The sequence below is a fragment of the Chenopodium quinoa genome, unplaced genomic scaffold (genome assembly GCF_001683475.1).
Source record: "Chenopodium quinoa cultivar QQ74 unplaced genomic scaffold, ASM168347v1, whole genome shotgun sequence".
In the NCBI taxonomy this organism is placed as follows: Eukaryota; Viridiplantae; Streptophyta; class Magnoliopsida; order Caryophyllales; family Amaranthaceae; genus Chenopodium; species Chenopodium quinoa.
The window spans coordinates 986,188-1,009,109 of NW_018745448.1; the positions used below are offsets into that span (position 1 = coordinate 986,188).

General features: G+C 33.0%; 2 protein-coding genes across 2 annotated transcripts; one reads left to right on the plus strand and one right to left on the minus strand.

Moving 5' to 3' along the window:
* Nucleotides 1-4,337: 4,337 nt before the first annotated feature.
* On the minus strand, nucleotides 4,338-8,026 carry LOC110713859 (cation/H(+) antiporter 2-like). Its single transcript, XM_021892297.1, has 4 exons — nucleotides 7,874-8,026; nucleotides 6,012-7,010; nucleotides 4,936-5,852; nucleotides 4,338-4,770 (listed from the first exon to the last, which is right to left on the minus strand). The coding sequence occupies exons 1-4, from the start codon at nucleotides 8,024-8,026 to the stop codon at nucleotides 4,503-4,505; spliced, it is 2,337 nt and encodes a 778-aa protein (XP_021747989.1). The 3' UTR covers nucleotides 4,338-4,502.
* Nucleotides 8,027-9,972: 1,946 nt separating this feature from the next.
* LOC110713613 (protein S-acyltransferase 10-like) lies at nucleotides 9,973-19,962 on the plus strand. Its single transcript, XM_021892063.1, has 11 exons — nucleotides 9,973-10,315; nucleotides 10,399-10,516; nucleotides 11,346-11,420; nucleotides 11,509-11,577; nucleotides 11,796-11,933; nucleotides 12,358-12,391; nucleotides 13,030-13,139; nucleotides 14,561-14,647; nucleotides 14,843-14,926; nucleotides 15,835-15,900; nucleotides 19,549-19,962. The coding sequence occupies exons 1-11, from the start codon at nucleotides 10,228-10,230 to the stop codon at nucleotides 19,721-19,723; spliced, it is 1,044 nt and encodes a 347-aa protein (XP_021747755.1). The 5' UTR covers nucleotides 9,973-10,227; the 3' UTR covers nucleotides 19,724-19,962.
* Nucleotides 19,963-22,922: the final 2,960 nt, after the last annotated feature.

A 22,922-nucleotide genomic window follows, 5' to 3' on the forward strand; every position in this document is an offset into this window, starting at 1 on the left:
TTTCCTACGTGTAAAAAAATCCTATGTTTTTAACTCATTACGGATGGTCTTTCCAATGAGATCTTTTTTATGCATATGACAATAATGCTAATCAAAATTACGCACATGAAATACGTAGAACAACAAAGCAGTAAACCACAGCCTACCAATATTTCAAGAATTACCCCAAACTTGAACCCCATTGTGATCATACACATAAGCATGGTGGCGTCCAAAGGGAAGGAAGCTGGAGCAAAAGAGTCGCCAACAAGTTATAGGAACTTGTAAACCGTTCACAGGGTGATGGTTACACCCCTTAACGATCCATGAGATCGTTAACTCCAATAGGTCTGGAACCAAGACTGGAATTTTGGGGATGAAGTTACAAATCCAATATAAAAGAGAAAGAACCTGCCCTAATAATAGGCCTTTACTTTATTCTTCTCATATGCATGTGCGCTTTCTGACTAACATGCAATCATTAGGTTAACCCTAAACCTGTTTAATCTATATTGGTTAAATATTAATGCACAAATAAAACTATTATTGGCGATCACTTGAATTATAATCATATTAACCCTCAACAAGATTATTAATTATCTTATTAAGCGTGATTACAAATAAAAATTCCCTTTAAACATGCATTAAAGGTGTGATCAAGCAATAACAATATTAAGCAACATAATAATCATGTTTATCATAATCATGTTAAAGCATAATATTAGCAAGATCCTAGGCATGATACTAACAAGATTAATAACAAACTGTAGACACCCAAATGTGTCTCCCCAAAACCAAACCCGGTGATGAGTACCTTTCGCGTCAAATCATAATCGAATGAAGCGAAAGTGTGGAAAGTTTAGTGTTGCGGATAGTTTTAATTTCTTTTCTCTTCTCTCTGTTTTTGAAAACTTATTTTAAGAAAACAGCCAATCCAGTTTGGTTGGTCCATGATATGGGTCCGATGGTAGTGTATTTGGATGGGGCTTGACAAGTGCTTTTCAACGATATATTATAAGCCCAATTCCCATGAATATTGAGGAAGTTATGGCCAATTTACCAAACTGGGCCCAGTTTGAGCCTTATATGCGGCCCAATGATCTAGGGGAGGGCCTAATATGATTTATCATTCATAATGCAATTAGGAATGGTTTTAGTCTTCTAGATTCTTCTAGAAGGTTCTTTTCATTCCTAATTCAATTAGCATTGATAAATTGACTTTTGTTGACTTTTCAGAGTTTTAATTAAAATCAAAGAGCATTTTTGAGGAAAAGATACGATTTTATCCTCCAGTATGGCAAATTTATCTGATTTTCGAAAACGCGTCAAAAACAGGACTAGCGTCTGACGCCAGGCATTGGCGCCTGACACTAGGGCCTAGCGCCTGGCGCTGGAGTTGGCGCCTGGCGCCAATTAGCTGGTGCTGGCGCCAGCTCTGTTTTAGGTGCGCCAGCTCTGTTTTCTATGCGCCAATACTCTGTTTTGTTAATTTTATCTTTTTGGCTGATTTCTCTATAAATAACGTATTAAAAACTCCGTTTTCATTCATCAACAACCAATTTTCAATTATAATCACCTACAATCAGTTTTCATTCACTAATTCTCATCAAGATTTCCTTAATCAATTCATCTTTCTCTTTCTTTTTTCAAAAATTGTTTTTCACATACAAAATTCCGCACTCACAAGATCTAGAAACACCTAGCCATATTCGAAGTTGCCTTCGCCCTAGACGTGAAAGGTTTAATTTCTGAGGGTTTCGTCCCAAATCTCTATTTCAATTATTTAATTTAATTGTTTTGTTTATTATTTTCCTTGAAGTTACTAACGTGTGTATTTTGTTATTAGAAAGAGGTACGAGGCATCAAAGTAAGTACTTTAATGGTTTTTATTGATGTTATGATGTAGAAATCATGTTTATATTGTTATTATGATATTCCTAGTATCATATCTAGGGTAACTTTAATATTAAATATGATTGTTACGATGCTTCCTATGTTCTTCCTAATATTTATGATTGCTAGTATCATGTTAGGGTTAAATATTTGATTTTTAATGCTTAGTGACATGCTAGGGTTTGCTATTAATCTTGTTAGTATCATGCCTAGGATCTTTCTATTATTATGCTTTAATATTAACATGAACATGATTATGATTATGATTATAATTTATGATGATTGTGAATATTATTATTATTATTTTGATGATTATTATTTTATAATGATGATTATTATGATTAATATGATTGTCATTATGATGATGTTTATTATTATTATGTTGCTTGATATTATTTATTTTTATTGCTTGATCACGCCTTTTATGCATGTTTAAAGGGAATTGGTATTTGTAATCACGCTTAATAAGATAATTAATAATCTTGTTTAGGTTTAATTTGATTATAATTTCAAGTGATCGCCAATAATAGTTTATTTGTGCATTAATATTCAACCAACATAGATAAACAGGTTTAGGGTTAATCCTATTGATTGTATGTTAATTAAAAAGCGCACATGAATACGATCAGAATAAAGTAGAGGCCTATTATTAGGGCAGGTTCAATCTCTTTTAGGTTGGATTTGTACCTTCATCCCCGAACCCTTATTTGGTTCAAGACCTTATGAAGTTGACGATCTCTTGGATCGTTAAGGGGTGTAACCTTCACCCTGTGAACGGTTTACAAGTTCCTAAAACTTGTTGGCGACTCTTTTGCTCTATCTTCCTTCCCTTTGGACGCCACCGTACTTTAGTGTATGATCACAGTGGGGTTCAAGCTAGGGGTTAACGCTTGAAATTATTCCCTACACAAACCTTAGCATGTCACTAAACATTAAAGATCAAATATTTAGCCCTAACATGATACCAACATGAATATTAGGAAAGAAAATAGGAGGCATCATAATAAGCATAATTAATATTAGGAACTTATTGTTGTCACCCTAAACATGATACTAGGAAGCAATCAAAACATCCTAACATGATACCAGGAAACAAAATAACAATCTAAGCATGATTTCTATATCATAATAACAATGAAAACAATTAAAACACTTACTTTGATGCCTTGTATCTATTTCTAATAACAAAATACACACGTTAGTAACTTCAAGGAAAATATAAAATAAAACAATTAAATTAAATAAAGATTAAGAAAATTTAGACTATATTTGGGACCAAACCCTCAGAAATCAAACATTTCACGTTTAGGGTGAAGGCTACTTCGAACTTGGCTAGGTGTGTCTAGATCTTGTGAATGCGGAATTTTTTATTTGAGAAAAGGCTAGTTAAGAAAAGAGAGAGAGAGAGAAAATCAAGAATTTCTTGATGAAAGTTAGTGATTGAAAACGGAGGTTTTAGGAGGCTATTTATAACGAAAATCAGCCGAATTATGATAAAAAAGAATCAGAGTTTCGAAAAGAATAAAACACGACGCTGTCGCCACAGACGCCCCTGTCGCCGCAGCGCTAGGCCTGTCGCCAGGCGACAGCCTGTAGTGTGGCGATGCAGTCAGTTTTTCCACGCGTTTTCATATTTTGATAAAATTTAAGCGTACGATGGGTAAAACTGTAATTTCATTTAAAACACTTCTTTTATTCTAAATAAAACTTTAATACTCAATTATCAATGCTAATCACATTAGGATTCAAAAGAACCTTCTAGAAGATTCTATAAGACTATAATCAATCCTAATTGCATTAGGAATGATAAATCATAATAGGCCATCCTCTAGATCATTGGGCCGCATATAAAGATCAAACCGAGCCCAGTTTAGAAATTTGGTCATAACTTCCCCAATATTCATCGGAATTGTGCTTATAATATATCGTTGGAAAGCTCTTTTCGAACCCGATCCAACTACACCATTATTGGACCCTTTTCATGGACCAAACTAAATTGGATTGGCCATTTTCATAAAACAGGGAGATTGAAAAGAATTAAAAACTAACCGCAACACTAGACTTTCCACACTTTCACTTCATTCGATTATGATTCGACGTGAAAGGTACTCATCACTGGGTTTGATTTTGAGGAGACACATTTGGGTGTCTACAGCAACCAATTTAAAACTTTACATAATATTTGATTCAAGAAAAATAAAATACTCATAATACTAACATTTCCGGGCTACCCGTAATAAAATCAATTCTTTTATAAATTTCTACGAGCAGCAAGAGTTCCAAGCTAGTAATAATGTTGTACTCTAATTGAGTCTAAGTAAGGCAAAAAAAAAGTACAAAAATAGCAACTCTAATTGATTCCTAACTAAACTACATAGACCTATCTGATAAATATCTAGCTAATGTCTAAACAAATATATTCTCAGTCTTGACCAAGACAACAACACAGCTAAAAGATTGGTTGAATTATTCACCACATAATCAAGAGATGGTTGTTAGACTATAATATCTGCAATAGTGAGTCAAGAACTCAATATATGTACGAATGTACACCTCCGACCCATGACTTTGTCTTTACTTGAACATAAGAAGTAACAAATCTTCGTCACAAGACATACACAAGTTGTCAGTCAATCTAATGGAGGCTTATATTGTTGGATAATCAATATTGAGCAATTCGGGTCAAATTCCGATGAAGCCAAGAGATCACCCACATTGCCAAGTTCCGGGCATTCTTCCCAATCACTCATTCCAGTAGTTATGGGTGAATTTCGGCGTCCCCCATTCCCAACTACAAACAATTGGTACATATCTATAATGTCTCTCAACGCAGTCGCTGTTTGAGCTCCATTCTTCACATGCTTCTCTATGTATGCCACTTGACCAGAAGTAACATACCTAATAACCAAATATTGCCAAAATAAATACACAATTAATCACCTTCATGCTTTAAATTTACATGTGTGCATATGAGTAATATGTCTATTGTCTATAATGAAGGTCATGTCATGATGAATAAGATGAAAAAAAAAAAAAAAAATCATAAAGCTTCACACACAATACCTGTTGTAGAAATTCTCTAGAAAGGCATCATCGGCCTCATCTTGAGCTCCACGACTTGGCATTGCCATTAATATTTGCTCCTTATCATGTGATGCAATATTGATCCTCTCTGGAGTGTTTTCATTCGAAGATGTTTGGAGAAACCTAATGACTGTAAGGTTCATGCCGAGATGCATTGCAATGTATGTACTAAGAGACAATGCTTCACGATCATCAGGTCCACCAAAAAACAAAGCTGCAACATGTGGCTCTGAGTTTAAATTAGCTGATTGCGAGCACCCCATAAGTCCACGATCAACAAGAATGGCAACTGTGCAAGGGGCATGGCGTAGCACTCTTTGATTAGTTGTTCGTATACCCTCCTTACCGCTTTCCATTTTTCCATCTATTCTCTGATGCTTATGAAAAGGGAGGATTAGAATTGATGCTCGTAAATCTTCGGCTACGTCACACACATCCTCAAACATTTTTGATATGGATGAGACAACCTTCAATTGGCGAATAAATATTCCTGTCTCATGTATGAAGTCATCTACACCATCATTGATTTCCACTGCATCATTTCCACCATAGGTATCATCATCACTTAGTTCGTCATCCTCTAACTGGTGATACATCTTACTCGTTCTCTTCTTTGGAAGAAGCTCAACCAAGTGCATAAGGTAAGCACATAACGGTAAATCTTTTGACCAATTTAACCATCCGATAACTTTGACCATAGTTGAAACATTACGAGGACCATGAACACATGCCAGCACCCGTAGCTCTGTTTCTGGATTCTGTTGCTCAAGGGGTACTGCCCTATAAGCGAAGGTATGACTGTCCTTCAAAACAATAAAAGTAATGGCGATTCCTGAAATTAGCGTATTCAAGACTATTGTTATTAACATTACCTCAACGAAGTTATTATTCCAATCCTGCAGAGTCAAAGTGAAGATCAATTAGGTGTAACATTAAATATTAGATTCACAAGAAATCTATATAATGAATTTAAGAAACTTTTAACAATTTTGCCAAAACGATACATGTACATTATGAGTGCAAGTATAATCTGTCTTAAGAGCAGGTATGCTTACCGTTTTCAATCTTATAGCGCTTAAGATAATGACGTCAAAGTGACCTTTAAGATTAAGTAGCAAACCAAGAACAATCCCTTCTTTCAATGGAATCTTCAATCGATGACAAGCAATGAGAGTGCCCGAAATCTTGCCACCAATGCTTAACAATAAAACCACCACAATGCCTATCAAATTCTTAGGGATAGTAGCATCTTCGATGTTAGCTTGAAAACCAGTGTAGCCAAAGTAAATAGGGAGCACAAAGGTATACACAGAATAAGATAACTTGTGGCTCATTGTTCGAGCAGTTTTTCCTTTGCGAGGGAAAGTCATTCCAAGAACCAATGCAGCTAACAAGCTATTAGCAGATCCCCATCTATCTACAACACTTGCACTAAGAAGGACTAAAAGAAACAAAGGGGCAATTTGGGTATTTTTTAGATACTGACTATCAGGACTTAACTTGTTAAGCAAAATGGCTATATGTCTCACTACAAAGCTAACAACGGCTGTGAAAAGCAAAGACCAAACCCATTCACCCCACTTAAATCCACGACCTTCAACAGTCTTCATAACAAGGCCCCCGCATAAGATACACGCGATGTCATTAACCAATGAAGCACATACAGCTAAACGGCCAAAGTCAGAAGTTCCTAGCTTTAATTCGGCTATAAAGCGAATAACAAGAGGAGAGGCCGAGTTAGCTACTGCTAACATAAAAAGGAACATAAACGATGGAAAACTTTCATGTTTCTTTATAAAATACTGAAACATCAAGTATGAGATAGCTCCAGCTATGAGAATACATGGTAATGCAGCAGCAAATGCAATAATACTCGCAGCACGTAGGTGACGCTTCATATAAGATAGATCTAGCTCAAGACCAATTAAAAATACAACACACGTTCTACCAAAAAACGCCAACACGTTATAGTAGTCAGATGAGTTCGAACGGAGGAGGTATTTTTCAAACGGCTTTATCTTAGCCAAAAGTGATTGATTGATCAACAACCCAGCCTGTTTTAAGAAAAATAGCATTAATTATTCTTAGAATCAATAATTACTACTAAAAACATCTACTCCCTTCGTCCCATAATACAGTTCCTATTTTGAAGATCCAAAATATTGTTCTTGTTTCTGTTAAGTTGTATTTAATACAATTGTATAGAAGATATTTATATGCCGACTAGGATTAGTTTGTTATACTTGGAAATGATATTGGCATACCCCTATGTGACAGCATAGTTTTTAATGCTCCTCTCACATACAGGTGTGCCATTATCAATAAAAGGGTGCCAAAATCAATTTTTCTTTTTGCTATGCTCAAAAAGTTTGTTACATATATTTTTTGTAATAATTGTTGTATTAGTAGGCTGTAATACATCATTATCAATTTGAGTTATCATTACATAAAATATTTCTTCCTTGATTTTCTCTCTTCTCTCTCTAAGAATCTTCTCAGTGTCTAATTTTAAATAACATGTAAAGACGATTATACCATCACTTTTTTTACTTTACTCATTATAATTCCTAATTTACCTTTGAATTTTACACATATCATGTACTTTTTTCACTTTGTCTCTCTAATTGTTGCCTATAATTATACTTTTTACTTTTATTAATCTATTTCATCCACTTTTTCTTCCTATTTCTTAAATACCGTGAAAAAACACAAATAAGAATTATATTATAGGATTGAGTAGATATTCCAGAGTATTTTTTTTCTAGCAACCAAACACCAAAATCTATTACTAGGATTTTTTTGTCCTTTTTATTTTTTTGCCAGAATATATTACTAAGCTTAAAATACGTTTTAGAAATTGCACAAATGTAAAATGACTAAAATATAAAAAGATTAAGAGGAAATAGAATGGACGTACAGTAATTTGAGGAATAGGCGTTGGAATGCCAATAGACTTAACACCAATTTGAAGAAGGTGAGAAACAGAAAGAAGTAGGGATGCCTGCAAACCCATTGCTATTACTGGGTTAAATAAGTCATTCCCACATAATACTTTTCGTGTAACATCCATTTTCTAGTTTTATCCCACAATTTATTAATCTTTTACTAGTTTTTAATTTTTATTAAAGATGAATGAAAATGGCTATAAAATTGAATTTGTAACAACAATGCTTAAAAGCGATGAGAGTACTGGGAATCTCTTTTCTCCCATCTTCTTGTATAATTCCAGCGGCCAAGTGTGTAGACAAATTTTGAAAAGTACGAAAATTTCAGGTGTTATTGACATTGAAGATGGGGCGAGTTGGAGAGAGAAAGGTTTTGTTTGCATGTTAATTTTTCTTTTCCTTCTTTTCCTATTTTCTATTCAATTGCTTGGTTTTTTTGTGTATCTTTGATGGAAGACCAACTTTTTAGGAATTTATTTAGGAAAACCCTTCAAAATAAATTCCACTCACACTTTTAATTACTTGCATTTTTTTTTTGTTATGATATAAACAACTCATAATCACATTAAATATGTTTTAAAAGTATTATTATATTGTTCAAATATATGACAAAATTATGCATTGATCAATACTCCAATATTCATGCTTAATCTTTTTTTTTTGACACATTATTCTTGCTTAATCTTACTTAAAACTTTCTCTTTAATATCTTAGTCCCAATTTATTAGATAAATTGAAGCAATGAGAGAATTAATAGAAAGTATACCTTTTTTAAACTTTTTAAGGGACGAAATAAAAAGTTGTCCGATGTTGTTACAAAATACTTCCTCCTCCACACCGACTCATTATTAATTATATGTTTCTCATTCCTTATTATTTATGATGAAAACTAGGGATTACAATGCGTGCGATCTATATAGCCCTTGTATCGGTGACCTTTATGTCATATGTTTGTTTGTATGATATTTTATAATAATTATTTTATGTCATATGTCTGTTTGTATGATATTTTATAATAATTATTTTATGTCATAGGTCTGTTTGTATGATATTTTATAATATAGGCAATAAATGTGGAGGAAATTACTTAACCCAAAAATTAAAACTTAACCAAAATTAATTATTTGAATTGAAATTGAGCTAATAATCAAAATAACCGACTCATATTTTGACTTTAACCAAAAATATTTGAACTAAGATTGAACTGAATCTGAAATGACCTGATCTAAAGTCTATAGATGAACCCATTTTAACTCAAATAAATGAGGTTAGATCTAGATCCAGGTTCACCTAAACTCGATAGGTCTTGACCAAAATCCGATTTGTATCCGTTCATAATTAGACCCAACTTTGTCCCAGGTAAACGTGACTCGAGTTGATTTAATTTGTCAAGTTATTTAATGACCCGTCATTACTCAATTCAAATTATCCCAACCCGTCGTGGGTCAATTGAATCTCTTGAAGTGCTTGATTTGAGATAGCGCGCCATGTTCAACTAATTAGCTGTAAAAAAAAAAAAAAACAAATACTTCTTCTGTTTTTTTTAGTTAACACCGGTTGACTATTACACTATTTACACATTACACTTTGATTCGCTTTTGTTATTTAAAAAAAACGATAAAAATATAATCATGTGAAATTTTGTTTGAATCGTCTATATGTATATTTTATTAAATTCACTTTTTATAATTTACAATGTTGATAACTGAAGTTATTAAGAGTTAAAACCATGCGTTGGCAAGCATGGTAATAGAAAGGTGTCAATTGAAATTATGTTTTTCTTAATCTAATTATGTTTGCAAAATAAAAATCGATTTGGATTTATTTATTAAGTAGATAAATTCTAAAAAGCAAATTTACTTTTTTTTTTTTGAAAGAGCAAATTTTCTAAATTTAGAAAAGAACAATTCCGTACATTTTTTTTTACAAAATTCATTTCTCAATTTTTTCAGGAAAAAAAAAACATTTTTCTAGAATTAAAAAGTAGATAAATGATTTGTGACTCAATTAATAATTTTTTGTTTTAATATTAGTAAAACAATCTTAGAAAAATAAGTAAATTTACTCTTCAATCAATGCGAATGGATATCTATCTATTGAGCTTGATCAAACCACTCAACTCAAGTACAACAGCAGTACACAGAAGAAGCGCGACTTTCATCCCAATTCACCACCATTATCAAACCTCCAATTCCAATTTTCAATTTCCCTCTTTATAAACCCTAGGATTTCAATTCCTCCATTTTCAAATTCGAATGCTACAGTAGTTCATCCAATCATCCCTATTATGTGACAAAATTCATTCATCATCTTCTACTGTAAATACATGAAAATGGCGGCTTCGTTTTGCCGGCAATATCGCGATCAATTATCTGACCGTTGCTTAAACTGGTTTCCTTGTCTTTCTGATCCAGGTTATTTTCTTCTTTCTCTCTCCTCTTTTTCTCCGCTTTTAGTGGGATTTCTCAAGGTTTTGACTTTGTTCTTCTTTTTTCAGGTCGAAGATCGTCAATATGTTTGAAAGTTGCTTTGGTTATGATTCATCTCATTTATCTGGGTGTTTTATTGATTGCTGATTCAAATAATCTCATCCAAACTGCTAAGATAAACCCTTGGTATTTTTTTGTTGCGAATTGTATTTATTTTCATTAATTTATTTTATTTTTTTTGGAATTTTGGGTAATTAGAAATTGTGGCAGTAATTAAGATGTTTATTTGCTTAGCTGGGAGGATACAACGCATTTTAGCTTTTGGTGTTTTTTTTCCGAATTGTGGGTTTTTAGAATTGTATGATAATAGATTCATATATTGTTCGATTTTGATTTTTAATACGAAGTATATAGAGTTTGGGATTACAAGTTTACAACTGCAATCATATTTTGTTCATTGGATATTCAATCTACAAAGGATCAAACGAGGTCAATGATGTATCGAGTATAGGGCTTGGTGATAGTAAAATCTGAAGTTTGTGTTCGAGGGAGGTGCGAAAGGGTAGAGGGGGTGGGGGGGGGGGGGATGTATCACTGAGGACTTGAAATGTATTGTTGAGCTATCATTGGTTAACACATATAGAGCAAACTTTAATCTATTCATGATTCTGTTGCTTACCACTTTAGATTATCGAGGGATTTTATGGTGTAATCACATATATATTTTTTAATTTCTTAAAATTATTTATTGTAAACTTGGCTAATTCACCTTATTTAAAGGTGTTTTGGTCCAGATCTTTTGGTAAGGAGATTAAAAAGAGTTGATACATGTGCTTTTTTTCTTTTGTGTCCTTGGCTCCTTGTCATGTGATGGAATTGCTTGCCTTGTTTTACTATAGCAAATCAAATTTGCTGGAACCAATGATTTGTGATACTTGCATTCATTTGTTATTGTTGAACATACATGGATTTTTAGTATCTTTTGTGCATGATTTCTTGTGGTACTTTCTTCCAGGTACATTGGACTATATCTTTTACTTTTTGTAGCAACCTTGATACAATATTTTGTCACTTCTGGTTCTTCTCCTGGGTAACTTACTAAATCCAATTGCTCTACTGTCTTTATAATACGTCAAATTGAGGAATCTAAATTATTTTTTCTAAACCTGTTTTTCAAGTTATGTGATTGATGCCATGAGGGCTGCTAATGAAGGATATTCCTTTAGGGTACTCCGTATAAACTCAAAGTAAGTGCCAAACCAATTTCAAGTCACCTGCTTAATGACTTTGTCTTATACTATTGTCCTGTTGTCATTGTAATTGTCCTGGTTTTGTTTTGTGCTTGAATTTAACATAAGCAACTTAGTGAGTAGTGGTGTATAAAAGATGTGTTAGTGAGACATACAATATTGAGTAATTTCTAACTTTTATTTAAATATTACTCGTTTATGATGATCAAGCAAAGACAGCCTGCTACGAGTAATAATGGGAATATAGTTATTCCTGTGGATGCTAATACTATTGGAAGAAGCTTCCTTGGAAGTAATGCACCACCCTGGACCCAGCTGGTGATGGAGATGTATCCTCCTGGAACCTCGACAAGGTATGCCAATATTTTTTTTTTGTCTGTCCATTTCCTGTGATTTTATCTGTAGTTGCATGTACTGTGTTTGTGCTTATGGTCTTAAGTGGTAATTATTATTTATCATTAATGGACAGCTTAGTTATGTGAATTGCAATACAAAAATACAGTACAATTTAATTGCATGTTTCCATGTTGTCAGAAGTTTTTGTGGGCTGCAATGCTCTGGCCTTTTTTTTTTTAAAAAAAAAAAAAATTAATGAAACTCCACTGTTATTTGGCACATCAAATTATGGCAAATCTAATGGGACTCATGACAAAATCTTAGTCTGCTAAGTTACGTATTTGCTGCATTTCTATAAGCTCTATACATGGAACTTAGTGTAATGTGTTTTATGTTTGGTGATATTTGTTCTTATTTTGTGTTTATCCTTTTTCTTGGCAGACAGTTGACCTGCTCATATTGTAATGTTTTACAGGTAAATATTGTCTTGTTCTGTTAGTCAGTATACGTTACATAAGTTGATATTAGAAAAATTGAAACTCTTAGATGCTTTTTTTTTGCCACTTTTATTTCTTTTTTGTTCTTGTCAATGGTGTTTAGAATTATTAGAAGAAAAGTAGTTAGCTGTCTCCTATATAAGTCTCTGGAAATTGACTTTTTAAAATTATGCTTAGCGCATGATTTATCTCAGCACAACTTAAGTTGTGGTTTTGAATAATCAGAAGTTTCATTGTCTTAGTCAATGTTAACTAGCTTAGCTGGTGAGATCTGTTGGTGGTTGTACTGGTGGCCTCCATTTATACTTATTTTTATAATTTTCTTGCTTGTATAAGAGTCTTATAGTTTTTGGGATAGGTGTGGAGCTGGGTGCCTACTTGTTGCTAATTGGCCAAGACCATTTAACAATCAAGACCCTCCAATCTGAAGTTATAAATAAGTCAGATTTGAATTCTAAGCATAGGCTGGAAAAGAGGGTTAGATATCAATTTAGTTAGCTCTACATTCATTACTTTAGTTTAACTACTGAATCTGCAATGTGTTTCATTGTATATTTTTTTCCCTACTTCTATTATTGGTATGGCTGATTCTTATTGTTGTGGAACATATATGCAGCCTCCTCGAGCAAAGCATTGCCATGATTGTGATAAGTGTGTTCTTCAGTTTGACCATCATTGTGTTTGGCTTGGAACATGCATTGGCCAGGGTAATCATTGTCGTTTTTGGTGAGTAAAAGGTCTATAATATGTATTAAATATTATTGTTGTCTGTGTTACAGATACCTGGGAATACTTTATATATATATATATATATATATATATATATATATATATATATATATATATATATATATATATATATATATATATATATATATATATATATATATATATATATATAATTTGATCCATGATCTTAATTTTGCTGCTTGCTAGATAGAAACAAGGTAGGTTGATTATTGTTGTCAAGGTTATTCCATTTAAAGCACTTATATTTTGGTTAGTGTAAGTAAATAAATTAAAGGGAATGGTATTAAGGTTGCAACTTGCAAGTGTTTTAAAATTCAAGGTTGTGCATCCGCATTTATATTATGCACTCTCTCTGTCCCTGAATGTTTTGCTCACTTATTATGGCACAATGGCACATAGTGTTAGGTGTTTGGTAAACTCATGTTATATTGATGAACAAATAGATGTGATTTGAGCTAGCGGAGTATTTTTATTTTGGATGTCAGAGAGTTTGAGACCTTGGTTCTAATTGGGAAAATAAAGGTAATTATGAAAAAAAGTTTTCCATTGCAATCTCTAGCACTGTGCAAATTAATTTGGGAAAAAAGGAAAGTAAGGAAAATAATGTTGGGATGAAGTGAATATCTTTCATTAATTTACCTGGAGATGGGTATGAGTAACACATGTTTGCTTGTAGAGATGCATTGCCTATGTGAGATACTCCTTTCAAATTACCCTTAAAATCATGCCGTTCTGTCTTACTTCTTACCTTATTCCAAAATAGCCGCTAGGAACTTGTCTTGGCTTGTGGAAAACATCATATAAAATTTTGGCTCTCATAATCAGATGTTTTTCCCCCGTAGCTGGGATCATTCTACCATGTCATTGTTATCTAATTCCTTTTTACTGTAATTAAATGGTGTCAACTTGTTGACTTGCATGGCATCAGTCCTCTTCCAGGTGCTGCTGCCATCATAAATATGCTTTATTTATGTTAGAAAAAGGGTTTAACATGTAATATTATATACTGTTTGGTAGTTTTGAGGTAATTGAATGTATGAATGTTGTCAAACTGTTAAAGGGCTGCTTGTAATTTACTTCTTACACAAGGGAAAGCATATGTACTTTCTATCTTAGAAAAAATAAACTAATTTAGTTTTAGTTTGCATTCTTTTCTTATCCCACATAGTCCGTCAATTTTCTATAACATTATACTTGCTGTACTGAGAAATTTTTGCTTGAGTTCTACATTTAGTTGAGGTGAACAAATGTTGGGACAAACAACATGAATGTTGTTTTCTTTACTTCATCATTTGCCAATGTTGACAAGTATGATGACAAAATGCTCTTTACTTTTCCATATTCTTTATGTGGGACTTTCTACTATGTTCCCGACCTTATATTTGTTACTATTGTAGGTGGTACATTTGTGAAGAGACAGCATTATGCCTTTGGACTGGGATTTTGTACGCTTCGTATCTCAAGGCTAACATATCTAGATCTTGGTATTAACTTTTTTCTTTACTACCTTTGTTTTGGTCCCACTTTATCCTTGTACATCTGCTTTTACATTACAAAACAATATAAAAGTATGTGAACAGTTTAAAAGTTGAATTGTTGCAATTTAAGGGAAACATATGAAGTTTAATTCTGTGTTTTAGTTCATTTTTCTCTATATGATCTTATCTATCTTTTGTCAGGTGGATGGATGCAATCATGATAGTATTGCTCATCACTTTGTCAATATCTTTGGTCTTTCTGGTGCTTTTGCTTTTATTTCACAGGTAATTACTATGTATTTGCATATCATCCTTATTTTTGTGTTTTCACTTTACACTGACTCTTGATACTTTCATGGTATTCATTTCGACATGCTCCTGGTACCGTCCTTGTGAAGCATGCTATTGTAATGCTTTGTGCAAAAAGTCCATTTTGAATCAGGTTTTTGAAGTATGATAGTAGCAGTTATTTATTTGAAGTTTTGAACAGCATAATGTTGCCTCTGAGTATTCAAGAAGTAGTGACTAAAAAAGCAATTCAATTATCCAATTAATGTATTTAGGAAAGGGTGGGGGAAATATATATTGTGTTTTTTAGCATCACTTGCTGAAGCTGGATTTTCTATCCTTAGTTAACCTAAGTCATTAAGGAAAGAGTTGTCGTTCTTATGTGTTTTTATATTTAATCTTTCTTTTCCATCATGGGCTTATAGCCTTCTATTCTAGGCTCTCAGATGAATGAGTGGGCCAGAAGTGTTCTTTCTTCTGAGGCAAACAAGGATAAAAGACATTAGGCTTGTTGTATCAATGATTATGTCCCTTTGTTGCATGTCTATTACTCTTATGTAATAATTGTCTATAATACTTGTAGTATGGGATATATGGAGCATGTGTATAATGGATGTCTAATTAAAGTACTTTGTTGGAATGGCTGTATCAGATTTTTATTTGTTATAAGAGGGAATATTTTATTCTATGATTTTGAACAATCTTTGTAATCTCAGACAATTTTATTGTATTTTCAACTGTATCCAACATTTTATCCAATAATCTGGTGTTTGTGACTATCTCCCCAGTGGTTTATTTTTGAGAGGCATCTCCTCATATTAATTATTTGTTAATGATTATTTTAGCTATCAGGTTATTATTTTTAGTAGTTTCTGATATTGCATTATGGTGACATATCTCTGCAGTTATCTTGCTTTAACAAATCAAACTACATATGAGCTTGTAAGACGTAGGCGAATCCCATACATGCGGTCAGTGCACTTTTCCTTTAAAGTGTCTATATTCATTTTAATTGAATGATTGTTTACGTTGTCAAAGCTCTATTTGGTTCTAACTTTTTTGTCTAAATAAATTATATTATTTGAATTCATCAGAGCTTAATCTGTTTGACTTGAGACAACATGAAATAAAATAAGTCGAAACTAACATACCCTATATGCTACTATGATATTGGTGTGAGGAAATTAATAATTTGTATGATTACTATTTACATTTACTACTATACTGTCTTTTTTGTCACTTATTATCCCCCTCACTCCTTTGTGCTTTTTAGCACGATGAGTTGTTGCTAGGTAGTTGCGGTGATCTTGTGATATCCCCTTTTCCCCTATGGCTGATAAATTTGTGAAAGAAGTAAGGAGAAATTAACAACGTAACCTTTTTTATTTTATTTTTTATATTTTTTTACTTTTTCTTCCTATCGCTCTTGTCCTGTTTTTCTTGTTAGCTGACCTGTTGTTGTAAGAAAGCTGATTAATTATGTCACGAGAAAAAGGCATACTCCCTTTGTCCCAGAAGCTCTCTTTACTTTGGTATGCTCTGAGTTAATATATCTTTGAACTGAATTTAGTAATTAAATGAGAAGAATTAAGGAAGAAGATGAAGAGAATCATTTATAATAATAATTAAAAAAAAAAAAACACACACACACACACAGGATAAGTTAGAACACACACACACAGGATAAGGTCTTCTAGAGGCTTGCTCCCTCCCAAGATGTACACCAAACTATTGTAACTACTCACTAATGTTCAGCATAATAACCTCTCCCTTATCTATTCTTATATATTGAATTACTCCTCTAATTAACTCACTCATTTTCCTTCTCGGGATACAATTAACATTAGTATATTGCACTACCTTTTTTACCCCTCCCAAAATACCATTTCATAGCAAGGTGATAAATAGTCCTTTGATTGCTGATTTGTCATTTTGCTGATAAAGTGTGTTTTGCTAGGCCTTAGTGGAATTAAACTGTTTATCATTCTGTATGAGGGTGTGGAGGTCAAGCTTGGTTGTGGGAAAAGAAAAGTGTTAAAATGTAATAAAAGGGGTCATTCCTTGAATAGAACCTTAAATGAAAACGTAAGTATAAATCACATTATGAGTTTTTTTATTTTTTATTTTTTATTTTTTTTTTTTTTGGGGGGGGGGGGTCCTTGAATAATAGAACCTTAAATAAAAATGGAATTATGATCAAATTATGAGATAGGGTTATGGACTTATGGGGGGACCGGGGGAGTATAAAGAGAATGTTATGTCAATATTATATGACGACGCCTCTTATATCAAGTTAACAAACATAATGAGGCTGTCAATTTACCAAGCTGTGTTCCAATTGTTGATTTTGAGCTACTAAAAACTATTTTTAGCACCTTTTAACAATTGCTAAAAATTAATTAGTGCTACTAGCATCATGTTTAGTTGCTCCTCAACCAGTTGAGAGCAAAGAAAGAAAAATGTTTGGCATCGTTTTTTGTTTTTAGTTTTCTGTTTTTTTTTTTTAAACCAAAAACAGGAAACAAGAAAAAGGTGTTTCCACTTTTCTACTGTCAGTTTTCAAAATTATCATGATTTTAATCAGTTTGACTAATTTTTAATTCGTTATATGACATATATCATAAGATTTTAAAAAAACAAAAAATCAAAAACAGAAAACCACAGTGATGCCAAACGAACCCTAGCTTCTTGATTTTGCTATCCTGATTAACCCCGGCTTGTTTTTGTTATAAATTAACCCTAAAAGCAAATTTAATCTCACTTATGGCATTAATGATGCATAATTGAGTTAATGTTTCATTTAAATGTTAACCATGGTTAACATAACTAAGTAAATTCCTTAATTGCCCTTGCTTCCCTTTTCCTCTCCCTCTCGCTATTATTCTGCCTTATGAATTGCTGTCTTGAACAACCATGCCCACTCCGTACTAAACCGCACTTAATTGCTGGGGAAGCACCGCAGGCTGCCCCCCTTACTTTTCCTTTCTCATTATCTCCTTTCTTCTGCCCTTTGTGGCTGCAAGGGCTGCTTTGCTCTAAATTGTCTTCTCAATCTCCTTTCTTCATCCTATGCCACCCACTCCTTTTTAAACCCCAACGTCTGTTTCCGTTGCCTTCTCCATGGTAATGTACACATCCCACCATGTAGTACACCACGATGGTGCACCCCTTCCCCGTAGCCAACTAAAAAACCAAGCTGTGTGCAACAAATTGCTGGAAAACTGCACTTTTGAACCCCCCCCCCCCCCCTCTTTTATTTGGATGGAATGCTACAAAAGTAGGTGAATTATATACGGGAACCTGTAGTTAGTGCAGAATTTAAACAAACACTATCAGGAACATGAAGCGCAAGAAAGATTTTTACGGGGAGTCTTTTTGGGAGGGATTCAACTAACACTCTTCTCTATAATAGAGCAGCAGCACGGTTACAAACCTATTAGACACAAGGCCTAACTTGATTACTTCTAAGAACTCAAGTTCCCTATTGCAATTCTCTCTATTCAAAAAAATAGTGCTCTTTCTTTAGCTTCTACTCCAAATTTATTTCTCTAAGACTTCACTCAAAGCATACACAACACAGGGAAACCACAACCCGATACAAGTATTAGTAGATTTATTGCAGTATGTAGGCCATAGATTGCAGAGAAGCAGAAAGAACAACGTCCAGTATTAGCAGATATATTGCAGTGCTTTATTGATTAGTACCTTGCAGAACAGTTAAGCTAATGACTTGATGCTTCCAACCTATCCACATCTATCGCTTAGAAGATGAGTAGTTTGTCTTGCAAAGCCAACTACCACCAAACTTCTTTTTAATTTTTTCATTGTTACAACTGTTCCTTTTTTTAGTATCAAAACAAATATTCACTGGGTCATTAAGACCCTTGATATTCCAACTATATATTATTAGGTAGTTGATGTGTAAAAACACTTAATCATCTTCCATATTTCTTTCTTCCTCTATGTCGATATCCATAGGTCTTTTAACCTTCCATTATCTGCTATGTAGATTAGTTATGACAGAATATTCTGGGGTGGTTTTGGTTTGAACACAGCTCTAACAGATAATCACAATTAATTCCTAATTGCATACTCTTATGAAAGAATGGAGTTTCATTATACGCATTCCTGTCTTGATCTCCAACATTAAAGACTCAAGCTGAGGCTTTGTTACATCAATTTCAACAAGAGTTCCAGCAAATGAAATTTTTAATTGTCTAGTTGTACACTCGCCAGCACAAATTAGCACCCTAACAATTTAGAGGAAGGAGGAACTGCTCTGAAGGATTTCATGCCAAATCAAAATTAGGAGCCCATGATTGGTAGGTATAGGTTTATCCCCCTTAACCCTTATCTACTTAAGTTGGTTATTGGTATGTGCATACCATATGTGCTCTATTTAACTTGGTGTATAGAGACTAGAGAGCCACATAGGGCAGATGATGTAGGCATGATTTAATTTGTGGTATTTGGTGATATCATATTATTTTTAGATTTGAATGTGTAATATGTGGTGTGTTGAAAAACTTGTGCCAATATCAGTCATGCTACACTTTTATTTATTTTTTATTTTTTTTAATAATGCGACACTCATTAGAGAATATTCAAATGAATTGCAGAGCGATTCCTGAAAGAGTATATCCTTTCAGCAACGGCATGTGCCAAAATTTTTACAACTTCTGCTGTGCTCAAATTAGCATATATAATCTGGAACGTTTGCCAACAGCTAGAGATCTTGAAGTCAAGAGCCAATCTCTTGCATGTTCTGATATTTTATGCTGCCGCTGTTGTTGACATTGTGCCTGTAGTGCTCAAGAATCATAGTATTAATTCGTTAGTTTGGCCACCTTGTAAAAGTCCATGGACATATGTGGTTTTTGCCTGGGTTATAAATTACTATCACCGTATGCCAGAAATGACATTGTGTGCCCTTTCTGGTGTATTTTGATGGGATTTGAGTTGTTGCATTGCTTCTGATTGGATCAGAATGGTGACAACACTAGTAAAAGTAATGCGCAAAATTATTCCTGGTATTGATGAATTAGGTAGTTGTGCAATTACTCACATGGAAATGATTTTGACACCCATTATGAGAGCAGAAATTTCCATATTCCTCTTTTAAAGGTGTGCTAAAATCCATAATGGATTGCCAAAATCAGCATCCTTTCTCGAAGGCTATACTTGGAAATTAGTATGATAAGAAATATCTAAAATGTCTTCAAAAAAAAAAAAAATATCTAAAATGATTCTCGATTTGATCGGTAATTTATTTTTTTTAAAACACAATTTGATTGGTAATTAGGTCTCATGTAGGTCATTCAATTCATGGATTAGATACGCTATCATGCTTACCTAATTTGTGAGTACAAGGTTGAATCCCAAGCCTAATAGGTTTTTCGATCTAGCATTTGCGGGCTATACATATACTTGGAAGTAAGAGGATTGTCACCTCCAATTATCATCATTTGGTAGGATTAGATCCTAACTTTAGAATCTAAGGAAAAACTCTACTAAGGTGTTGTTTGGTTGATATAGGATTTTATTTTCCATAGGCAATTGCATTTCATTGGAATTAAATTCCCACATTCAATTTCCTAATAATTGCATAAATTTATTTGGTTGCTATAAAGGACATTGTAGTTCATGGGAATTTTGAGTTACCAAGGGGGGCCTTGGTAATTTATTTACCACATTTTGTAGGAATTGAAGCGAAACAACAAAGGAAAAGGAGGAAGACGAAAGCCAGGAAGTTGCAGGCCGGCGGCCGCTCAACTGTTCGAGCGGTCCTTCCGGATACTGTATTTGAAGCAGTTGTTCGAATTCCTTATGATATGCAATTAAAACAAGTTCTTGCTAATGGCAAAAAGGGGGGTTAAAAATTCCCATGAATTTGCAATTCCTACATATTTCACTTTTTATAGCCAATTAAACAAACCCTCAATTTCTAAATTTCCATGATTTTTCAATTCCTCCATTTTTTTTTTGTTCAACCAAACAAGGCCTAAGTGTACCAAGTTTGTACAATACTGTATTTTTTTACCATAATTTTGAGAGAATTCAACTAAAGTTCCAATAATGACTACCTACAAATAAGTTAGTTTCTTATACGTAGTCTTATATATAAGGAGCTAAAAATAGAAAAATCACGCAAATATATAACATTAATTACATTGATTATTACGTGATATTTAAATTAATATGAGTACTATTCTAAATCTTATGGGCTAAATATAGCATTACCCAAAAAATTACTTGCATAATTTTTGTTGCATGTGTCTGTAGTTATTTGGCACAATCATTGGATCAATTACGGCACAATCGTTGGATCCTTAATCAAATCTAATATATATATATAGCATTACCCAAAAAGGGGATTTTCCCCGAGTTTTTAGAGAGCCACGTAAGATGTAATTTTTTAGCGCGTCATGTATGATTATAAATTTACGTTGTAGCCAATTAAAAAAGAGAATATTAATTTTTTTTACAATTAAATAATTCAAATGCCACGTAAGCAAAATTGACGAATGAGATTTTAAATTAATTAAATACTAAATATTATCTTTTGAGATTAGGAATTATATCTAAGATTTTAAAACTAATTTAATATAATAACAATTTTAATGACATAAATGTGAAAAATATTTTTTTAAAAAAATATTAACAAACCGTGCATCGCACGGGCTTCATCTAGTAATAATATAAGTGAAACCAAAATAGTATTGTAAATAGTTTATATATATGAAAAAAATGAATACAATTTTCATAGAAGTTATAGCTGTAAAATTAAAATGGTAAAAATAAAAATTATACTTATTGAATAAAAATTGTCACCGTAAAGTATCTTATACACATACGACTTTCTTTGAGTTCTTCGAGTGATTGCCCTAAATAATGCTAAAATATAAATTATTCCCTATATAAGCCAGTTTAAAAACTATTTTTAACAATATTGTTCACATAAGATCAAGGCCGACTAAGGACCTTGCCAAACATACCCTTAGCACAGGGCCTCATAAATTGGAGGGCCCAAAATTTTACAGCCCATTTATGAAAAAAATATAAAAAATGACGTTGTTTCTCATGCAATCACATCATCATTCAATACAGAAGAAAATCAACTTTCCAAAGTTCAAGATTTCCATATTTACGTCATCAATCTTGCAATTTCCCATAAAATTTGTATAACCTTTCTATTCCAGTCATCTTTAAATTTTCATTAACTCTTAATTTGCCAAATTCCCATTAAAACCTCTATTCTTCTCCTTCTCAATCAGCCAAATACAATATGAAATTTCTGAATTATAACTTCTTAACTCTTGAATTATTTTCAGTGAAAAAAAATTATATTCTCGTTAATTAAATCATACTTTGTATGAAATATAGTTTTCCTAGCTAACCCAATATCTTTTTTCTTCTGTAACAAATGAAAGGAAAAAAGAAAAAAAAAATTTGCTTGCTTGCTCATTGCTGGATATATGGGATTACGATTATCCATTATCCAAGGTATACTTTTCCTTTTTAATTATAAAATATAGGGAAATTCCCATTGTTACACCCCTGGTTCTGATTTTTCCTAGTGGTACACCACTTAATTTTTGACTTCTTAATGATACACCCCAGGTTTATGCTTATTAACCAACGTGATTAATCTGTTGATCAAACGTTAATAAACCTATAACTTTGAGGTTTAAGCTAAAAAAAAGTAAAAAGACTAAGCTACCCCCTTTTAAACTTTTCCCTCCAACTTTTCTCACCTTTTTTTATAATCCCTCCAATTTTCAACGAATTTCTCCCCCTTTATATACTGCAAATCTGCAATACCCCTTGCTTCTCACCACCCATTCCTTTCATTTCTGTTTTCATTTGCTCAAAATCCATGGCTTCGTTTTGTAGGGGGAAGGGCAGGGGCATGTGGTTTAGACGCATATGCAGCAACTGTGTTCCTGCTAGGGTTGCTGATTTTCGCTTTTTTGACACAATATCAAATCCAGGG

What these genes read in the sequence shown, in the direction of transcription:
- LOC110713859 (XM_021892297.1), bottom strand. Translation starts at nt 8,026, where the DNA reads ATGGATGTTACACGAAAAGTATTATGTGGGAATGACTTATTTAACCCA. An exon ending in CGCCTATTCCTCAAATTACT is followed by an intron (nt 7,011 to 7,873) that starts GTACGTCCATTC and finishes TTCTTAAAACAG; the next exon opens with GCTGGGTTGTTGATCAATCA. An exon ending in CTAGAGAATTTCTACAACAG is followed by an intron (nt 4,771 to 4,935) that starts GTATTGTGTGTG and finishes TTTGGTTATTAG; the next exon opens with GTATGTTACTTCTGGTCAAG.
- LOC110713613 (XM_021892063.1), top strand. Translation starts at nt 10,228, where the DNA reads ATGAAAATGGCGGCTTCGTTTTGCCGGCAATATCGCGATCAATTATCT. An exon ending in ACTGCTAAGATAAACCCTTG is followed by an intron (nt 10,517 to 11,345) that starts GTATTTTTTTGT and finishes ACTTTCTTCCAG; the next exon opens with GTACATTGGACTATATCTTT. An exon ending in GGTAATCATTGTCGTTTTTG is followed by an intron (nt 13,140 to 14,560) that starts GTGAGTAAAAGG and finishes TTACTATTGTAG; the next exon opens with GTGGTACATTTGTGAAGAGA.